The 17,954-nt window shown below is 49.2% G+C and overlaps 1 protein-coding gene across 3 annotated transcripts in view; it reads right to left on the reverse strand.

Moving 5' to 3' along the window:
- Positions 1-4,470: 4,470 nt before the first annotated feature.
- Positions 4,471-17,954, reverse strand: part of adck1 (aarF domain containing kinase 1) — a 443,344-nt gene continuing 429,860 nt past the window's right edge. For all 3 annotated transcript variants that reach the window (XM_033027596.1, XM_033027594.1, XM_033027595.1), the window contains 2 exons: positions 6,468-6,661; positions 4,471-4,698 (listed from right to left, as the gene is read on the reverse strand). In XM_033027596.1, coding sequence (XP_032883487.1) covers positions 4,530-4,698; positions 6,468-6,661 — 363 coding nt within the window. In that variant the 3' untranslated portion in view covers positions 4,471-4,529. The remainder of the gene's footprint in view (positions 4,699-6,467; positions 6,662-17,954) is intronic.

The raw sequence follows: 17,954 nt of genomic DNA on the forward strand, positions 1-17,954 counted from the left end.
AGAGTTGATCCCGAATGGCATTCGGAGGAACCGGAACCTGCCGAAAGGGGTGCTGAAAGTTGTCAGGTAAGAGGACCGCTCGTCAAGCGGTATCTGCCAGAAGGAACTCTTGGCATCGAGAACAGAGAAGGCAGTGGCCGGGCCAACCTGTGCAGCGACGTCCTCCACTGTTCGCATGGGGTAGTGCGGGCGTTTGATGGCAAGGTTCAGATCCTTGGGGTTGATGCAAATGCGTATTTCGCTTTTATCCTTTTTCGCGGCAACAACCATGGTGGAGACCCACCGGGTGGGGTCGCTCACCTCTTTCAGGATGCCCATGGTAACCATGTTGTGGAGCGTTGACTCGACTTTGTCCTTCATGGCGAAGGAGACCCGGTGTGGCGGACGGATCACAGGCTCGACATTGAGGTCGACCACAATCTTGTAGCTGCAGGGCAGCTTGCCTAGCTCGTCGTCAAAACAGTCAGGATATTCGATCAGGGGGTCCATAAGGGTCTGCACCTGGTGGATGTCACGGTGGAAAGAGACCAGGCCCAGGTCTTGGCACGCTCGGATGCCCAACAGGGTGATGCAGTCATTATCTAGCAGGTAAAAAGTGAGGGGCCGAGAGGCCTTCAGTATCTTGCAGTGCAGGGTGGCCCTCCCCACAGGAACGAGCACACCTCCCCCGTAGGCATGCAAAAGGGAACGATCAGGAGTAACTTGTTCATTAGTTCTTATCTTCCTGAAGAGGCTTGTTGACATTACATTTGAAAACGCTCCCGGAGGTCACTTACGTGTGCCACGTTTTTACAGCCTCGGGGCTGAAGCCCGACCCCCGTGTCTATTCTTGCGGTGAAGGTCGAGTCATTCACAGTAACACGAACCGAAGGGTCCGTTATCAGAGCAGGTGCATCCAACAGTGAAAATATGCTGGTCTCCCCCTGGGAGGAACTCGAGTCAGACATAGGGAGTTCGTCAGACTGGTACTGGGAACCAAGTGCGCTATCAGCTTGAACCAAATTGTTTAACATGCTCCGCTGAGCAGCAACAGGCTTCCCACGGGAACGACAGGCTGCAGAGAAATGGTTTAATTTCCTGCAAAAGTTACACGTTTTGCCCAAGGCAGGGCACACATTGAATTGATGAGAGGCAAAGTTGCAATTGGGGCAACGCTGCGGGTTGCTTCCCCCTCGTGCAGGGGGCCCTCGTTGTCGTGGCGGGCCCGTGTTCCGCCGACGGCCAGCAACACTGGCAAAGTTAATGTCATGATCAGGCGGTGACACCGCCGAGGTGACAGCTTCAGCCACACGGGAGGCATGCAGAGCCTCGTCCAAAGACAGGTCGGGCTTGCGCAGAAGTTCAGCCCTCCGCTTTTCATCACGTAGACCATAAACCAGAATGTCCCGGGTCAATACATCGGGGGTCAGCGTGTCAAGGCGGCATCGCCTGGCCAGGTGTCGCAGCGCAGCGACATAATTATCAACGGATTCGCCAGGGTTCTGACGCCGACTGAACATTTTAAAACGCTCTAAGATGCAGTTAGTGGGGATGTCGCACATTGCGGTAAACTTAGCCACTAGACGTACCGGGTCCCGAGCATCTTCACCCGCAGCATAGACGAACGATTCAGACCGTTCCAGGGCATCAGGACCAGCCAGGTTGAGGAGCAGAGAAGCCTTGATCACAGGGGTTGCAGCAGGATGAGCGATCGTGACATAGTGGTCGAAGTCACGTCTAAAAATATTCCACCGATGGGCAATGTCTGAATCGAAGACAAGCACATCGGGCTTGCAGCAAGAAGAGGCCATAACGAGGAAATAGAGAAAAGGAACAGGGAACTGGGTCAAAAGGAAATAAACACCGATAAACAGGAGGCGCAAGGGTACGATTTCTGACACCATGTAAAGAAGAGCCATCAACACTCTGTGTCTTTACTTCAGTTTATTCATATTGTACTTACATTACTGCACTAGCTGTACGTGGTCTGTCACGGGAACTAGAGAAAGATCAGTGGGTGGGGAGGTTGTAATTATACTTGTGATATGGGGAGTGGTTAGTAGTGGTGAGGTCACTATGTTAAAGGTGCATGCACATATCATCTACAGTTACCCTCCGGGTGCTCCGGTTTCCTCCCACGCATTGATGTGCATGTTTGTCGGTTAATTGCCTTCGGTGAAATTGTAAATGATCGCCAGTGTGTCGGATAATGCTAGTATACGGGGGATCGCTGATTGGCGCGGTGCCGGTGGGACGAAGGGCCTGTTTCCCCGCCATATCTCTGAAGACTGAAGCCAAGGGGGTTCGAGGTCATTTCAGGATTTGCAGCTAATCGTTTGAAGATGCAAATTGGCGTCGTACGTCTGCCCTGCAAGAAGTGAGCTGTCGATAGTAATTCAATTACACCCACCAGTTGCCTTCACAAATTGCCGTTTTAATATTTCAGATCTTTTATTCCTTCCCAAGAAACCCCAGGCAAAATCAATGCCTCGCCAAAGAGAAAGAAGATTTAAAAGCAAATTATCTTAACTGTCCGCAACTAGACTCCTCCAGGGAAGCACCGATCTTCTGCTTTATATTTGTGTTTGTGCGTTTTTTTAACTTTGTTCTGAAGTTGTTTTAATAGACAATAGACAATAGGTGCAGGAGTAGGCCATTTGGCACTTCGAGCCAGCACCGCCATTCAATGTGATCATGGCTGATCATCCCCAATCAGTACCCCGTTCCTGCCTTCTCCCCATATCCCCTGACTCCGCTATTTTTAAGTTTTGTGCTTCCTCATTGCAGCACTCACCAAATGAAAGAGAAGAAGGATTGTGCTGGCTCTGGAGAGGGCCTAGAGGAGGTTTACAAGAATGATCCCAGGATTTGGTGGGTTAGCATATGAGGAACACTTGACAGCACTGGGCCTGTACTCGCTGGAGTTTCGAAGGTCGAGGGGGGACCTCATTGAAACTTACAGAATAATGAAAGGCATAGATAGAGTGGATGTGGAGAGGATGTTTCCACTGGTGGGAGAGTTTAGGACCAGAGGTCATAGCCTCAGAATTAAAGGGCGCTCTTATAGAAAGGAGGTGAGGAAGAACTTCTGTGTAGTTAATCTGTGGAACTCATTGCCACAGGGGCCTGTGGAGGCCAAGTCAGTGGATATTTTTAAGGCAGAGTTAGACAAATTCTTGATTAGAACGGGTGTCAAGGGTTGTGGGGAGAAGGCAGGAAAATGGGATTAGGAGGCAGAGATCAGCCATGATTGAATGGCGGAGTAGGCTCGATGGGCCGAATGGACTAATTCTACTATAACTTGTGAACTTGGGAAAACATTGGAGTAACTCAGCGGGACATGCTGCATCTCGGGAGAGAAGGAATGAGTGACGTTTTGGGTTGAGACCCTTCCTCAGGCATCCTACTCACCAAATGAAAGCCCGGTTTAGAAACAATAAAGACTATTTTGCCACAATTTTATTAGTGCTGCTGCTAAAGATGATTCTGAAAACAAACATTTCACTGTTGATTTTCAACCAGGAATACAAGTGTCGTAGACACACACTGCAGCTTTACGGGACATCCGTTCGACCGCATTTGGAGTACTGCATGCAGTTTAGTTTAGAGATACAGCGTGGAAACAGGCCCTTCGACCCCACCGAGTCCACGCCGACCAGCGATTGCCCATAACACTAACTAGAACGTGCAAACTCCATACAGACAGCACCTGTAGTCAGGATCGAACCCGGGTCTCTGTCGCTGAAAGGCAGCGACTCTACCGCTGCGCCACCGTGCCACTCTATTACAGGACGTACATCGGGGCGTTGTAGAGGGTGCAGCAGAGGTGTATCCGAATGCCGCCTGGATTAGAGGGTATTACCTATGAAGGGAGACTGTATATACTTGGATGAACATAAGGTGCTGGAGTAACTCAGCGGGTCAGGCAGCATCTCTGGAGAAAGGGAATAGGTGACGTTTCAGGTCGAGCCCCTTCTTTTGTTTTCTCCGGAGTATGGAGGCTGAGGGTAGACCTGATAGAAGGTATATACAATTATGAATAATTGTGAATAGGTTTATTGGCCAAGTATTCACATACAAGGAATTTGCCTTGGTGCTCCGCCCGCAAGACATACAGTGACATACAGTGACCGTTAGGAATGACACATTAAACATTCATTATGAGAGGCATGGATAGATATATTTATGATAGGGGAAAGTTTTGGAGGGGGGGGGAAGGGGGTGGGTGATGGGGTGGTAGAAGGCAGAACAGCCTTATCAGTACAATAGGAGACCCACATAAACTGCTTTCAAGATGGTAATAACTTGAATGTCAACCATTTTGATGGAGGCCAACTCTAAGTCCATTTGGGCCAGGCCAGTTTCAGCCCAGCACATGGGTCAGGAAGATGAGAGTTGGGCAGAATGGCCTGTGCAGAGGGAGGAAACCCAACGTGTAGGAAGGAACTGCGGATGCTGGTTTACACCGAAGATGGCCACAAAGAGCCTGGAGAAAAGGAATAGGTGACCCTTCCTCAAAGACCCAGTCCTTTCGCTGGCAGAGAGAGTCTTCATTGCAGAGGTTGCTCATGTGCCCAGTCACCACTGACCCATCTCCACGCCGATGATGCCTTCACCCAGAGCAGGATCTCGTGCAGACTGATCTGCCAAAGGACCAGAGCTTCTGCCAAGGAGATTTTCAGCCTTCCGTACCAAGACTTTGATGCATCCTTCTTATACCTGCCCGATCAAACAAGAAAACCTCATTAAACTGCTTGGAACAATGTAGACACTGACTTTTTTCAATTTTACAGACAGAAGCTTGGAAATAGGCCATTTGGCCCACCGAGTCCATACATTAGTTCTATCCCGGGGACAATTTACCAAAGCCAATTAACCTACAAACCTACAGGTCTTTGGAGCGTGGGAGGAAGCCGGAGATCTGAGAGAAAACCCACGCGGTCACGGGGAGAACGTACAAACTCCGTACAGACAGAGCCTGAGATCAGGATTGATCCCGGCTCTCTGGTGCTGTGGATGGGAGGTGTTGGTCAGTGTGGGCAAGTTGGGCTGAAGAGGCTGCAGTCAGGCAGAGATTGGCCTTGGCATCATATTCGGCACAGACATTGTGGGCTGAAGGGCCTGTTCCTGATCTGTACCGTTCTATATATTCTATGTTTAGTTTAGTTTAGTCATGTGTACCGAGGTAGAGTGAAAATCTTTTGTTGTGTGCTAACCAGCCAGCGGAAAGACAACACATGATTACAATCGATCCGCTCACAGTGTCCAGATAGATGTATGATAAGGGAATAACATTTAAGGGCCTGTCCCACTATGGCGACCTTATTGGCGAGTTTAGGAGAGTTTGCGCTCGCCACAAGCTCGCAGCATGGTCGACACGTGGTCATAGGTGGTCACTGGTAAGTCTCCTTCATGGTCGAGTGGAGTTCCCGCAGAGTAGTTACTACTCGCGGCCTCAGTTTGGTCGCGGAAAATGTTTCAACAAGCTGAAAATGTTTCTGCAAGTAAAAATTGGTCGGCATGGAGAAAATCGATACTTTTGAACTCGTAGTGCAGTGGTAGTGGGGTCGCCATGTAGGTAGTCAAGGTAGCCCTAGGTAATCTCCTTTGCTGACCGGGCATTTTAATTGGCTCATTGGGGAAAAATAAATGTAAGCACGAGTTTTCAGAACCAAGGAAAACCGACCGGTAATGTTAAATGCCAGCCAAACTTCACAGCTGTGTATCTCTGGCTTATTAAAAGTTGTCTGGCTTCTTAGAAGTGTCTCCACTCCTTCTCCCCCCCATCTCCCCCCTTCTACCCCCTTCTCTCCTCCCCCCCCCGCTCTTTTAAAGGACTGTGCCAGCCGTCTTTAACCTTCCTGTTCATCGCGGGTATCACCTTGGCTTTGCACAGTGTGAATTTCAGACAGCGCTCCCCCGCTTTCCCTGCCCCCCCCTTTGCGATGTGTTTGTGTGTGTGTGTTCAGCGCTGATGGTCGATCCGGCTCGCGGTTTTTCAGGCGAGTGACCCAGAGGATGAAGGTCGCAGACAGTTTGCTGAAATGTCGCGTAAGTGGGACAGGCCCTTTAGTGCAAGGTAAGGCCCAGTGACGTCTGATCAAAGATAGGGTCCCTGATAATAGCTCTTTTGGGTTTCAAAAGGGTTGTGAATCTGTTGAATTCTCTGCCTCAGAAGGCAGTGGAGACCAATTCTCTGGATGTTTTCAAGAGAGAGCTAGATAGGGCTCTTAAAGATAGCGGAGTCAGGGGATACAGTATGGTGAGAAGGCAGGAACGGGGTACTGAATGTGGATGATCAGCCATGATCAGAGTGAATGGCGGTGTGCTGGCTCGAAGGGCCGAATGGCCAACTGCTGCACCTATTGTCTATTGTCTTTGTAGATGAAAGAACCGCGGGATACGCAATCCTTTGTAGATGAAGGAAATTCCGCCCTTCCTGAGCCTGGCTTACTGAAGGTTGGTGGCAGTGAAATGCTTGAACCCACCTGGACACAGCTCTGACACAGCAGCGAGACATGGTGATGAAGGAGCTAGCACTGGCCCGGGTCTGGAGCGATGTCTCAATCCCTCGAAGCAGGTCGTTAGTCTTCAGGAGCAGCAGCATTTGGCGGGGGACGTTGTTGAGCAGCTCATTGATGCTGGAGAGATACTTTGCTGCCTTTATTCTGATCTCCACATCCTGCAACACAATTGGAATGCTCGAATCAAACACCACATTTGCAGATAAAACGGCAGGTAAAATTGGACACAGAACACAAATTGGGAATGCACTCTGGAGGTTCAGTGAAGCGCAAGGGTAGACCGGGTACAGCAAATCTGAAGAAGGGTTCCAACCCAAAATATCATCCACCCTTATTCTCCGGAGATGCTGCCTGACCCGCTGAGTCACTTCAGCAATTTGTGTAAACCCGCATCTGCAGTTCTTTGTCTCCACATCTTGGTCAAGCTCTTTTGCATCCTCTCCAGAACTCCACACTGTAGTGCGGCACAGTGGAGCAGTAGTGGAGTTGCTGCTTTACAGCTCCAAAGATGCGGGTTCGATCCTGACCACGGGTGCATGTGCGTACAAAGTCCGTATGTTCGCCCTGTGACCGCGTGGGTTTTCTCCGGGATCTCCTGTTTCCTACCAAATTCCAAAGCTGTGGAGTTTTGTAGGTTAATTAGCTTCTGCAAATTTTTAATTGTCCCTAGCGTGTCGGATAGGTGTATGGGGTTAGCCCAGACTCGTTGGGCCGAAGGGCCAACTTCAGTACTGTATCTGTAAAACCTACATTCTGCAGGGTGACCAGAACTGCACACCATCTGTTGATAATCTCTATTGGCCCTCTGCATTCCCCATAGGATCTGTCCTTGGCAGTCACCACCGGGTGGCGCCAGCATTGGCTGCCTCGTCAACAGTCTGTCTGTCCCTTCCTTCTTTGTTGTTTTTTAGTATGTGTTAAATGTATGTTTTTAGTGTTCTTTACTTTTTAAATGTGAGAGAGTTGGTGGAAACTTTTTTAAATCTCTAACCTCGACGGAGATGCAATTTTTTTCGATGTCGTATCTCTGTCCGCACTGCGGCCTAACATGAAGGAGTTGGCGGCCTCTAGCTGGAGGCCGACTTCGGGAGCTCCAACCGCGGGTGCCTGCGGATTTAACATCGTGGTCCCTGGTTAGAGACTGACATCGGGAACTCCAAACCACAGGAGCTTCGATCGCCCCGACATGGGGATGGGTTGAATGCCCCGACCGCAGGAGAATAAAGAGGAAGAAGGTTGGACTTTTTTGCCTTCCATCACAGTGGGGAATGTGGGGATTCCGCTGTGGTGGAAGTTTATGTTAACTTTTATGTAGTTGTGTGTCTTGTTGCTTTTTTAGTATGGCTGTATGGTAAATTGAATTTTGACCTTGACCTTGACCTTGACCTGGGTGTGATGGATGCCCTTGCTCCCCAGTGAAACAAAATCATGGTGGCACGGTGGCGCAGCGGTAGAGCTACTGCCTTACAGTGCCAGAAACCTGGGTTCGATCCTGACTACAGGTGTTTATCCTTACAGAGTTTGTACGTTCTCCCCGTGACCTGCGTGGGTTTTCTCCAGGATTTGTGGTTTCCTCCCACACTCCAAAGACATGCAGGTTTGTAGGTTAGTTGCCTTGGTATAAATGTAAATTGTCTCTAGTGTGTGTAGGGTAGTGTTAGCGTGCGGGGATCGCTGGTCGGCGTGGACTCGGTGGGCCGTAGCACTGTATCTATCAACTAAAGTAAACTAAACCATGCAGCCTGTGACGTGCAGTCCCCTATGCTCAATCATGTGGATTGCTACGACTTTGCTACACGTACGTTAATGGGAAATGCAACCTGGATTTTCCATCGACATTCCCACTGGGCTGGAACTCCAGCTGAACAGAACTAAGCTAAACTGGAAAATGTCTTTGGACATTTCCCGCAAATTTATCAGGATGCATCGTAGCTTGGTTTGGGAACAGCTCCATCCAAGACGGCCAGAAATTGCAGCGAATTGTGGACGCAGCCCAGACCGTCACACAAAACCGACTTCCCTTCCATTGGCGGTAGACGGTAGATTTTCCAACATCTGCAGTTCCTTCTTAAACCTCCCTTCCATTGACTCAATTTATACTCGCGCTGCCTCGGCAAGGCCGGCAGCATAATCAAGGACGAGTCCCACCCCGGCCACTCCCTCTTCTCCCCTCTCCCATCGGGCAAGAGGTACAGAAGTGTGAAAACGCACACCTCCAGATTCAGGGACAGTTTCTGACATCAGGCAACTGAATCATCCTAACACAACCAGTGAGCAGTGCTGAACTGCTAACTTGTAGCGGCCTGGACGAGGCCAGCAAAAGGCCAGACACCAGGCAGGTTCAGAAGTAGTTTAATGAAGTCTCGAGAACACCACGCACCCCAGCGAGCAGGACCTGGGAAACCCCGTGGGCAGAAAATCATCCCTGTCCTTCAAGAGACGAGGAGGATGACCCAAGGAGAGGCCTAACCCCCAGGGACCGCCACAATCTACTTCTTTGGTGACCCTCGGACTATCCTTGATCGGACTTTGCCGGCTTTACCTTGCACTAAACGTTATTCCCTTATCATGTATCTGTACACTGTAAACGGCTCGCTTGTAATCATGTATTGTCTTTCCGCTGAGTGGTTAGAACACCAAAGCTTATCACTGTACCTCGGTACACATGACAATAAACTGAACTCAACTGTCTTGTTCCTTTGAAAAAGCAACGAGAGGCATTTCATAATCTCAGGCCTTTGCAAACACCTCCAGCCGGTGGGTTTTGTTGGTGGGGGTCTTAGGTGTAAAAGTGGGCGACACGACAGACAATCATTGTGCAGCAACACTCCGCAAACATCGATGTGATTAATGACCCTAGACAACACGTTTAGTTTATAGCACGGGATCAGGCCATTCTGCCCACCAAATCCACGCCGGCCATGGATCACCCGTTCAGCATGGGAACACCCGGAGAAAACCCCACGCCGGTCACGGGGAGTACGTACAAACTCCGTACAGACAGCACCCGCAGTCGGGATCGAACCCGGGTCACTGGCGCTGCGAGGTGGCAACTCTACCAGTGCGCCACCGTGCCGCCCAAGCCCGTTTCTGAACCATAAAGGTTTGCTCGTTCCTTGTAAAAAGAATGGTATGTATTCTGATGTGCCATGCATTCTGGGAAGGATTGCCGCCATTATTGCCTAGAATGGCTGAATAAAATCGAATTTAGATGGTAATTGGTGAGAATTGTGTCTAAACATAGGATCACAGGAAATGGCCCTCTGGTCCTCGATTCCTCTAATCTGGGCAAGAGACTCTGTGCATCAACCCGATCTATTCCTCTCATGATATTATACACCTCTATAAGGTCACCCCTCATCCTCCTGCGCTCCAAGGAATAGAGTCCCAGCCTGCCCAACCTCTCCCTATAGCACAGACCCTGGAGACTTGGCAACATCCTCACAAATCTTCTCTGTACCCTTTCCAGCTTGACAACATCTTTGCTATAACACGGTGCCCAGAACTGAACACAATACTCTAAATGCGGCCTCGCCAACGTCTTATACAACTCGGGTTCGATCCCGACTGCGGGTGCTGTCTGTACGGAGTTTGCACGTTCTCCTCGTGACCTTCGTGGGTTTTCTCCGAGATCTTCGGTTTCCTCCCACACTCCAAAGACGTACAGGTTTGTAGGTTAATTGGCTTGGTAAATGTAAACATTGTCCCTAGTGGGTGTCGGATGGCGTTAATGTGCGGGGATCGTTGGTCGGCACGGACTCGGTGGGCTGAAGGGCCTGTTTCCGCGCTGTATCTCTAAACTAAACTAGACTAAACTGCATCATGACCCAACTTTTATACTCAATACTCTGACTGAAAGGCCAGGGACAGTGGAATTCATTTTTGCACACAGCTCAGTAACAGTATCACTATACATAAGCACTTAGATCATTATCTTTCATGGTTTGTATTATTTGCTTTTTAACTGTAAACTATTGTGTAATATATTAAAAACATTTCAGAAGTGCAAAGGGTAATATAGTTTTACTCAAACTGCAAGACATCTGGTTAAAAAATTAAAGGTAGATAAAAATGCTGGAGAAACTCAGCGGGTGAGGCAGCATCTATGGAGCGAAGGAATAGATGACGTTTCGAGTCGAGACCCTTCTTCAGACTGATGTGGGGGTGGTGGGGGCGGGAAGGAGAAAGGAAGATGCGGAGAGAGTGGGCTGTGGGAGAGCTGGGAAGGGGAGGGGATAAGAGGGAGAATGCAAGGACTACCTGAAATTGGAGAAGTCAATGTTCATACCGCTGGGGTGTAAACTGCCCAGACGAAATATGAGGTGCTGCTCCTCCAATTTACGGTGGTCCTCACTCTGACTATGGAGGAGGCCCAGGACAGAAACGTCGGATTCGGAATGGGGGGGGGGGAGTTGAAGTGCTGAGCCACTGGGAGATCAGGTTGGTTAATGCGAACTGAGCGGAGGTGTTGGGTGAAGCGATCGCCGAGCCTACGCTTGGTCTCAAAAAATGTATCTTTTGTCAGGGATTTGCTGTTGTGCCTGTGGGAAGCCAGCAACACAGAGGATGCAGATATTTCTCATTATTACAGATACGGGTATCAGTGCAGTCAAATCCACTTAAAGGACAGCTCAGTTCCAACAGATAAGCTGTATAGTCAGCAGCCATTATCGTTTGTCTGTGCTGAGCCAAGCAGTGCTGCAGCTTCAGCAACGGCACGTAACTCTTTCAAAGCCTTGGGAACAGCTTCATCCAAAGCCGCAAGAAACCGCAGAGAATTGTGGACGCAGCCCCGACCGTCGCACAAACCAACCTCCCTTCCATCGACTCCATTTACACCTTGCGCTGCCTCGGCAAGGCCGGCAGCATAATCAAGGACCAGTCCCACCCCGGCCACTCCCTCTTCTCCTCTCTCCCCATCGGGCAAGAGGTACAGAAGTGTGAAAACGCACACCTCCAGATTCAGGGACAGTTTCTTCCCAGCTGTTATCAGGCAACTGAACCATCCTACCACAACCAGAGAGCAGTGCTGAACTACTATCTACCTCTTTGGTGACCCTCGGACTATCCTTGATCGGACTTTGCCGGCTTTACTTTGCACTAAATGTTATTCCCTTAACATGTATCTGTACAATGGACAGTTTCGTCTCACCTGTTATCAGGCAACTGAACCATCCTACCAACAACTGGAGAGCAGTCTTGAGCTACTATCAACTTCATTCAAGACCTTTGGACTATCCTTGATTGGACTTTCCCTTGCACTGAATGTTATTCCCTTATCATGTGAGTACCTTTCGCACGAGCAAGGAGAAGAGGTGAGGGGGAGATCCAGACATCTCCAGGTCATGTCTGGATAATCGGGAATATTGTGACTCTGCTCCAGGTTCCTCACCACCGGAAGAAATAATATCTCTTGATTTTTTTTTCTATTGTCTCTTTTAAAGGTGGCATGGTGGCTCAGCGGTAGAGTTGCTGCCTTACAGCGCTTGCAGCCTCAGAGACCCGGGTTCGATCCCGACTACGGCCGCTGTCTGTACGGAGTTTGTACATTCTGGAGTTATACTCTGGAGTTTAGAAGGATGAGAGGGAATCTTATTGAAACATATAAGATTATTAAGGGCTTGGACACGCTAGAGGCAGGAAACATGTTCCCAATGTCGGGGGAGTCCAGAACCAGGGTCCACAGTTTAAGAGAAAGGGGTAAGCCATTTATAACGGAGATGAGGAAACACTTTTCACACAGAGAGTTGTGAGTCTCTGCCTCGGAGGGCGGTGGAGGCCTGTTCTCAGGATATTTTCAAGAGAGAGCTAGATAGGGCTCTTGAAGATAGCGGAGTCAGGGGATATGGGGAGAAGGCAGGAACGGGGTACTGATTGGGGATGATCAGCCAAGATCACATTGAATGGCGGTGCTGGCTCGAAGGGCCGAATGGCCTACTCCTGCACCTATTGTCTATTGTCTCCCCGTGACCCGCGTGGGCTCTCTCCGAGATCTTCGGTTTACGGTTTCGTTCCAATCACCAAAGATGAACAGGTTTGCAGGCTAATCAGCTTGGTACAAATGTAATATTGCCTCTAGTGTGTGTAGGATAGTGTTAATGTGCGGGGATCGCTGGACTCGGTGGGCCAAAGGGCCTGTCTCCACGCTGTATCTCTAAACTATACTAAAACGAATCATTTGAAACAGCTCTGTTCGATCGCCACTTAATCTTCCACACACGAGTGAAACAGTCATATTTGTGTCTCCATATTTGAACCCTTTTAACCCTTTTATCTCTGGGTTTGCCTTTGTTTGCTAACCTCCACTCTTTGTCTTCTAATAGAGAGCGTCCATTGATTTATTGACCCGGGGAGAAGGGTGGTTGAGTGGAAAGACATCGATGGATAATAGCCGGGAACTCAAATGAGCAGGATTTGACTATAGGGGCCATAAAGGTCCATCGCATGTGTGTAAATCACAGGACAGAAAGCCACATTAGCTCACAGTGGGAGTGGCCAGATTGCATGCAGACTGGATGATAGCACTTACATTATAAAGGGATATTAAGAGCAATCTCTGGGCAAGAGTGAGGGAAATCGATTTCAATGTTTGCAAATGCGGGGCCGTTTGCATTGGGTGCACAACAGGTGGAGAAACAGCTGCAAATGTAGCTCAATTATCCTCCTGGGTCACCCAATCAACCTGATTATGAATGATGCGTATCTCTAGACTCTCTCTCCCCTGACTCTCTTCAGTCTGAAGAAGGGCCTCGACACGAAACGCCACACATTCCTTCTCCCCAGAGTCCCGCTGAGTTACTCCAGCATTTTGTGTCCATCTTACATTACGAACGACCTTTATTTTCAATGGCCTACATCTAAGGGCGGCACAGTGGCGCGGCTGGTGGAGCTGCTGCTTCACAACGCCCAGACCCGGGTTTGATCCTGACCTCTGTGTGGAGTTTGCACGTTCTCCCAGTGAGGTGAAGATCTGGACTGCGAGGACCTTCAACCTGATTGGTCCTGGTCTTTTCTCATCTCGAGCCCTTCACCTCCCCCACCCCAGCCGTACTCTCAGTCTGAAGAAAGGTCTCGACCCAAAACGTTCTCCAGAGATGCTGCCTGGGCCTGCTGAGTTACTTTAGTACGTTGTGTCCATCTTTGGCATAAACCAGCATCTTCAGTGCTTTGTTTCTGCATCATGGTTTTCAATCTGCTCAGGAGGTGGTGATGAACCAAATCACACCAATGGAAGCCATACCCCAGTAGGGGCAGCTAATGTACGTTCTGTTCAACAACAATGGAGGAGGCTGCGTGGGACAACCGCTGTTGGGGGGGTGGGGGGGGGGGGGGGGGGGGGGGAGAACAAAAGGAGGAGCCGATCTACTTTGTAACTTTGTTAGTTGTTTAAGAAGGAACTGCAGATGCTGGAAAAATCAAAACTCAGCGAGTAAGGCAGCATCTATGGAGCGAAGGAATAGGTGACGTTTCGGGTCGAGACCCTTCTTGAGACTCATGTGGGGGTGGTGGGGGCGGGAAGAAGCAAGGAAGAGGCCTGGCGATCGCTTCGCCCAACACCTTCGCTCAGTTCGCAATAACCAACCTGATCTCCCGGTGGCTCAGCACTTCATCTCCCCCTCCTATTCCGAATCCGACCTTTCTGTCCTGGGCCTCCTCCGTGGCCAGAGTGAGTCCCACCGCACATTGGAGAAGCAGCACCACATATTTCGCTTGGGTAGTTTACACCCCAGTGGTATGAACATTGACTTCTCCAATTTCAGGTAGTCCTTGCTTTCTCCCTCCTTCCCCTCCCCTTCCCAGCTCTCCCACAGCCCACTGTCTCCGCCTCTTCCTTTCTTCTTCCCGAGCCCCACCCCCCCATCCCCCCATCGGTCTGAAGAAGGGTCTCGATCCGAAACGTCACCTATTACTTCGCTCCATAGATGCTGCCTCACCCGCTGAGTTTCTCCAGCATTTTTATCTACCGTTGTAACTTTGTCAGTGCCCTTTATGGGCGACTATTTCCATGCATTGGGTACGCAAGCAAAGAATTGCACTGTGCCTTATTCCATTCCATTTCTCCAGCACGACATGCCAGAAAGACAGGCATGTGGGTTTGCTCAATTTCTTCTTCAATTATAGTCATACAGTGTGGAAACAGGCCCTTTGGCCCAACTTGTCCCACCCACCTGCCAACGTTTGTCCCGTATCAGTCTGAACCTGCCCTATCCATGTACCTGTTTAAATGTTTCTTAAACATTGCAATAGTCCATGTCTCAACTACCTCCTCCGGTAGCTCGTTCCCTACACCCACCACCCCTTGTGTGAAAATGTCACCCCTTCATATTCTTACTAAACCTTTCCCCCCCCACCCCCTCACCTTAAACCTATGTCCTCTGGTTCTCGATTCCCGTACCCCAGGCAAGAGACTCTGTGCGTCTTACCCGGTCCATCTTACCCTCGTGATTTTTACACACAATTCACCAACATCTGTCGGCATATCTACAACGCTCCACCTTCTTTGGATTTGCTGCCAGTAACCAAGGTAACACGACAGACACTAATCAGCGCAGCCTTAGTTGTCACTGGCTGAATAATGGCTTCGGTGTAAGAAATGGCTGCGTTAGGACTGCTGACCCGACGAGAAAATTACTTTGCCAGCGCAGATCTGCTCAGGGTCAGCCCACAACTGTTCTCCACTCCGCTGCCGACTGACTGCAAGCTGCAGAAACTGATAGCTCCACAAAGCCCGATCAATACCAGCTCACAGAAAACACAATGTCAAATCTTTTTTTGGGAGGGGGGGGGGCAGAGATTTACAAATGCTGTCAGATCGGTTTTGTTGCAGAATAACTTTGACTTTTTCAACGCTAAATGTTAACTGTCTGGGAGTGAGATGTCATAGCAAAGTCAGCTTGGTTTTCAGTAGAATGGGGAGCTGATTGAGAGCTGCAGGCTGCAGTTTAATGGAGAGATCCAGATGGATTGTACTAGGATACAGGATGCCTTGGACTAGCGTGAGTCGCAAGCTAGAATCTAATCCCGCTTTGAGTTGTTTTATATGGGGAAGTGGGTGTCTGGAAGCGGGCTAGAATCTACAGGCGAGAATCTAAAATGAGGAGTTTGGATAGTTTTATACATATTTTTTGTATCTGGGATCAGAGTTATGGGCCTGTCCCACTATTCGAGTTTACCTAAGAGCTTTCCCGAGTTTAAAAAAAAATCAAACTCGTGGTAAGCACGTAGAATATACGTTGTGAGTACGTCAGAGCACGGGACGTCCCTTAGCGGCTCGTAACGCTAACGGCAGGTACTCAGGAAACGCGGTAAGCTCGTGAAGACTCGTGAAGATTTTTCAGCATGTTGAAAAATGTCCACGAGAGCCCTGAGTACCCACAAGCGGCTATAACCGTAATTCTCCGAGTTCGAATCAGGGGAAACTCGGGAGAACTCTTGAATTAGCTCGTACAGCGGGACAGCCCCATTAGGCTATTCGGGCCATCTAGTCCATCATCTGATCTAAAAACATAGAAACATAGAAAATAGGTGCAGGAGTAGGCCATTCGACCCTTCGAGCCTGCACCGCCATTCAATGTGATCATGGCTGATCATCCAACCTAGTATCCTGTACCTGCCTTCTCTCCATACCCCTTGATCCCTTTAGCCACAAGGGCCACATCTATCTCCCTCTTAAATATAGCCAATGAACTGGCCTCAACTACATTCTGTGGCAGAGAATTCCAGAGATCTATCTTTCCCTCTCAATCCCATTCTCCTGCCTTCTCCCCATAGTCCCTGACACCCGTACTAATCAAGCGTCTCTCAATCTCTGTCATTAAAAAAATCCATTGACTGCCTCCACAGCCTTCCGTGGCAATCTTCTTCTTATCGAGTCCACACACAAGATTAGAAGTTGTCCAGCCAGAGCTGAACACACTTCTCGGCATCTGCACACAATGGTGTGTGTCTTGTCGCTTCTTGTGCTTCTTGGGCGTGGTGGTGGAAAGATTGATGGAGACAGGGCCGCGATGTGAACGCCCTTTCCTTGACCCCTCTGTGGCAATGAATTCCACAGATTCCCAACCCACTGACTAAATAAATTCCTCCTCATTTCCTTTCTAAAGGTATGTACTTTTATTCTGAGGCGATGGCCTCTGGTCCTAGACTCTCCCACTAGTGGAAACATCCTCTCCACATCCACTCTATCCAGGCCTTTCACTATTCTGTATGTTTCAATGAAGTGTCCCCTCATCCTTCCAGTGAGTACAGGCCTAATGCTGATCATATGCGAACACACTCATTCCTGGAATCATTAGTATAAACCTCCTCTGGACCCTCTCCAGAGCCAGCACATCGTTTCTCAGATATGGTGCCCACAATTGCTCACAATATTCCAAATGGGGCCTTACCAGCGCCTTATAGAACCTCAGCATTACATCCCTGTTTTTGTATACACGCCCTCTTGAAATAAATGCCAGCATTGAGTTTGCTTTCATTACAACCCATTCGACTAGCAGATTAACATTTTGATCAGTCATGCACAGGCATTCCCAAGTCCCTTTGCACCTCCGATTTCTGGATTCTCTCCCCATTTAGAAAATAGTCTCTGCCTTTATTCCAGACAGGAAACAAAGAGTAGGGATTAACGGGTCCCTTTCAGGATGGCAGGCAGTGACTAGTGGGGTACCGCAAGGCTCGGTGCTGGGACCGCAGCTATTTAACAATATACATCAATGATTTGGATGAAGGGATTCAAAGTAACATTCGCAAATTTGCAGACAACACAAAGCTGGGTGGCAGTGTGAACTGTGAGGAGGATGCTATGAGAATGCAGGGTGACTTGGACAGGTTGGGGGAATGGGCAGATGCATGGCAGATTAAGTTTAATGTGGATAAATGTGAGGTTTTCCACTTTGGTAGCAAAAACAGGAAGGCAGATTACTATCTAAATGGCGTAGTTGGGAAAAGGAGAAGTACAACGGGATCTGGGGGTCCTTGTACATCAGTCTATGAAAGTAAGCATGCAGGTACAGCATGCAGTGAAGAAAGCGAATGGCATGTTGGCCTTTATAACAAGAGGAATCGAATATAGGAGCAAAGAGGTCCTTCTGCAGTTGTACAGAGCCCTAGTGAGACCACACCTGGAGTATTGTGTGCAGTTTTGGTCCCCTAATTTGAGGAAGGGCATACTTGCTATTGAGGGAGTGCAGCGTAGGTTTACAAGGTTAATTCCCAGGATAGCGGGACTGTCATATGTTGAGAGAATGGAGCAGCTGGGCTTGTACACTCTGGAGTTTAGAAGGATGAGAGGAAATCTCATTGAAACATATAAGATTGTTAAGGGCTTGGACACGCTAGAGGCAGGAAACATGTTCCCGATGTTGGGGAAGTCCAGAACCAGGGGCCACAGTTTAAGAATAAGGAGTAAACCATTTAGAACGGAGACGAGGAAACACTTTTTCTCAGAGAGAG

This window comes from Amblyraja radiata, chromosome 9 (assembly GCF_010909765.2).
Source record: "Amblyraja radiata isolate CabotCenter1 chromosome 9, sAmbRad1.1.pri, whole genome shotgun sequence".
NCBI classification, from domain to species: Eukaryota; Metazoa; Chordata; class Chondrichthyes; order Rajiformes; family Rajidae; genus Amblyraja; species Amblyraja radiata.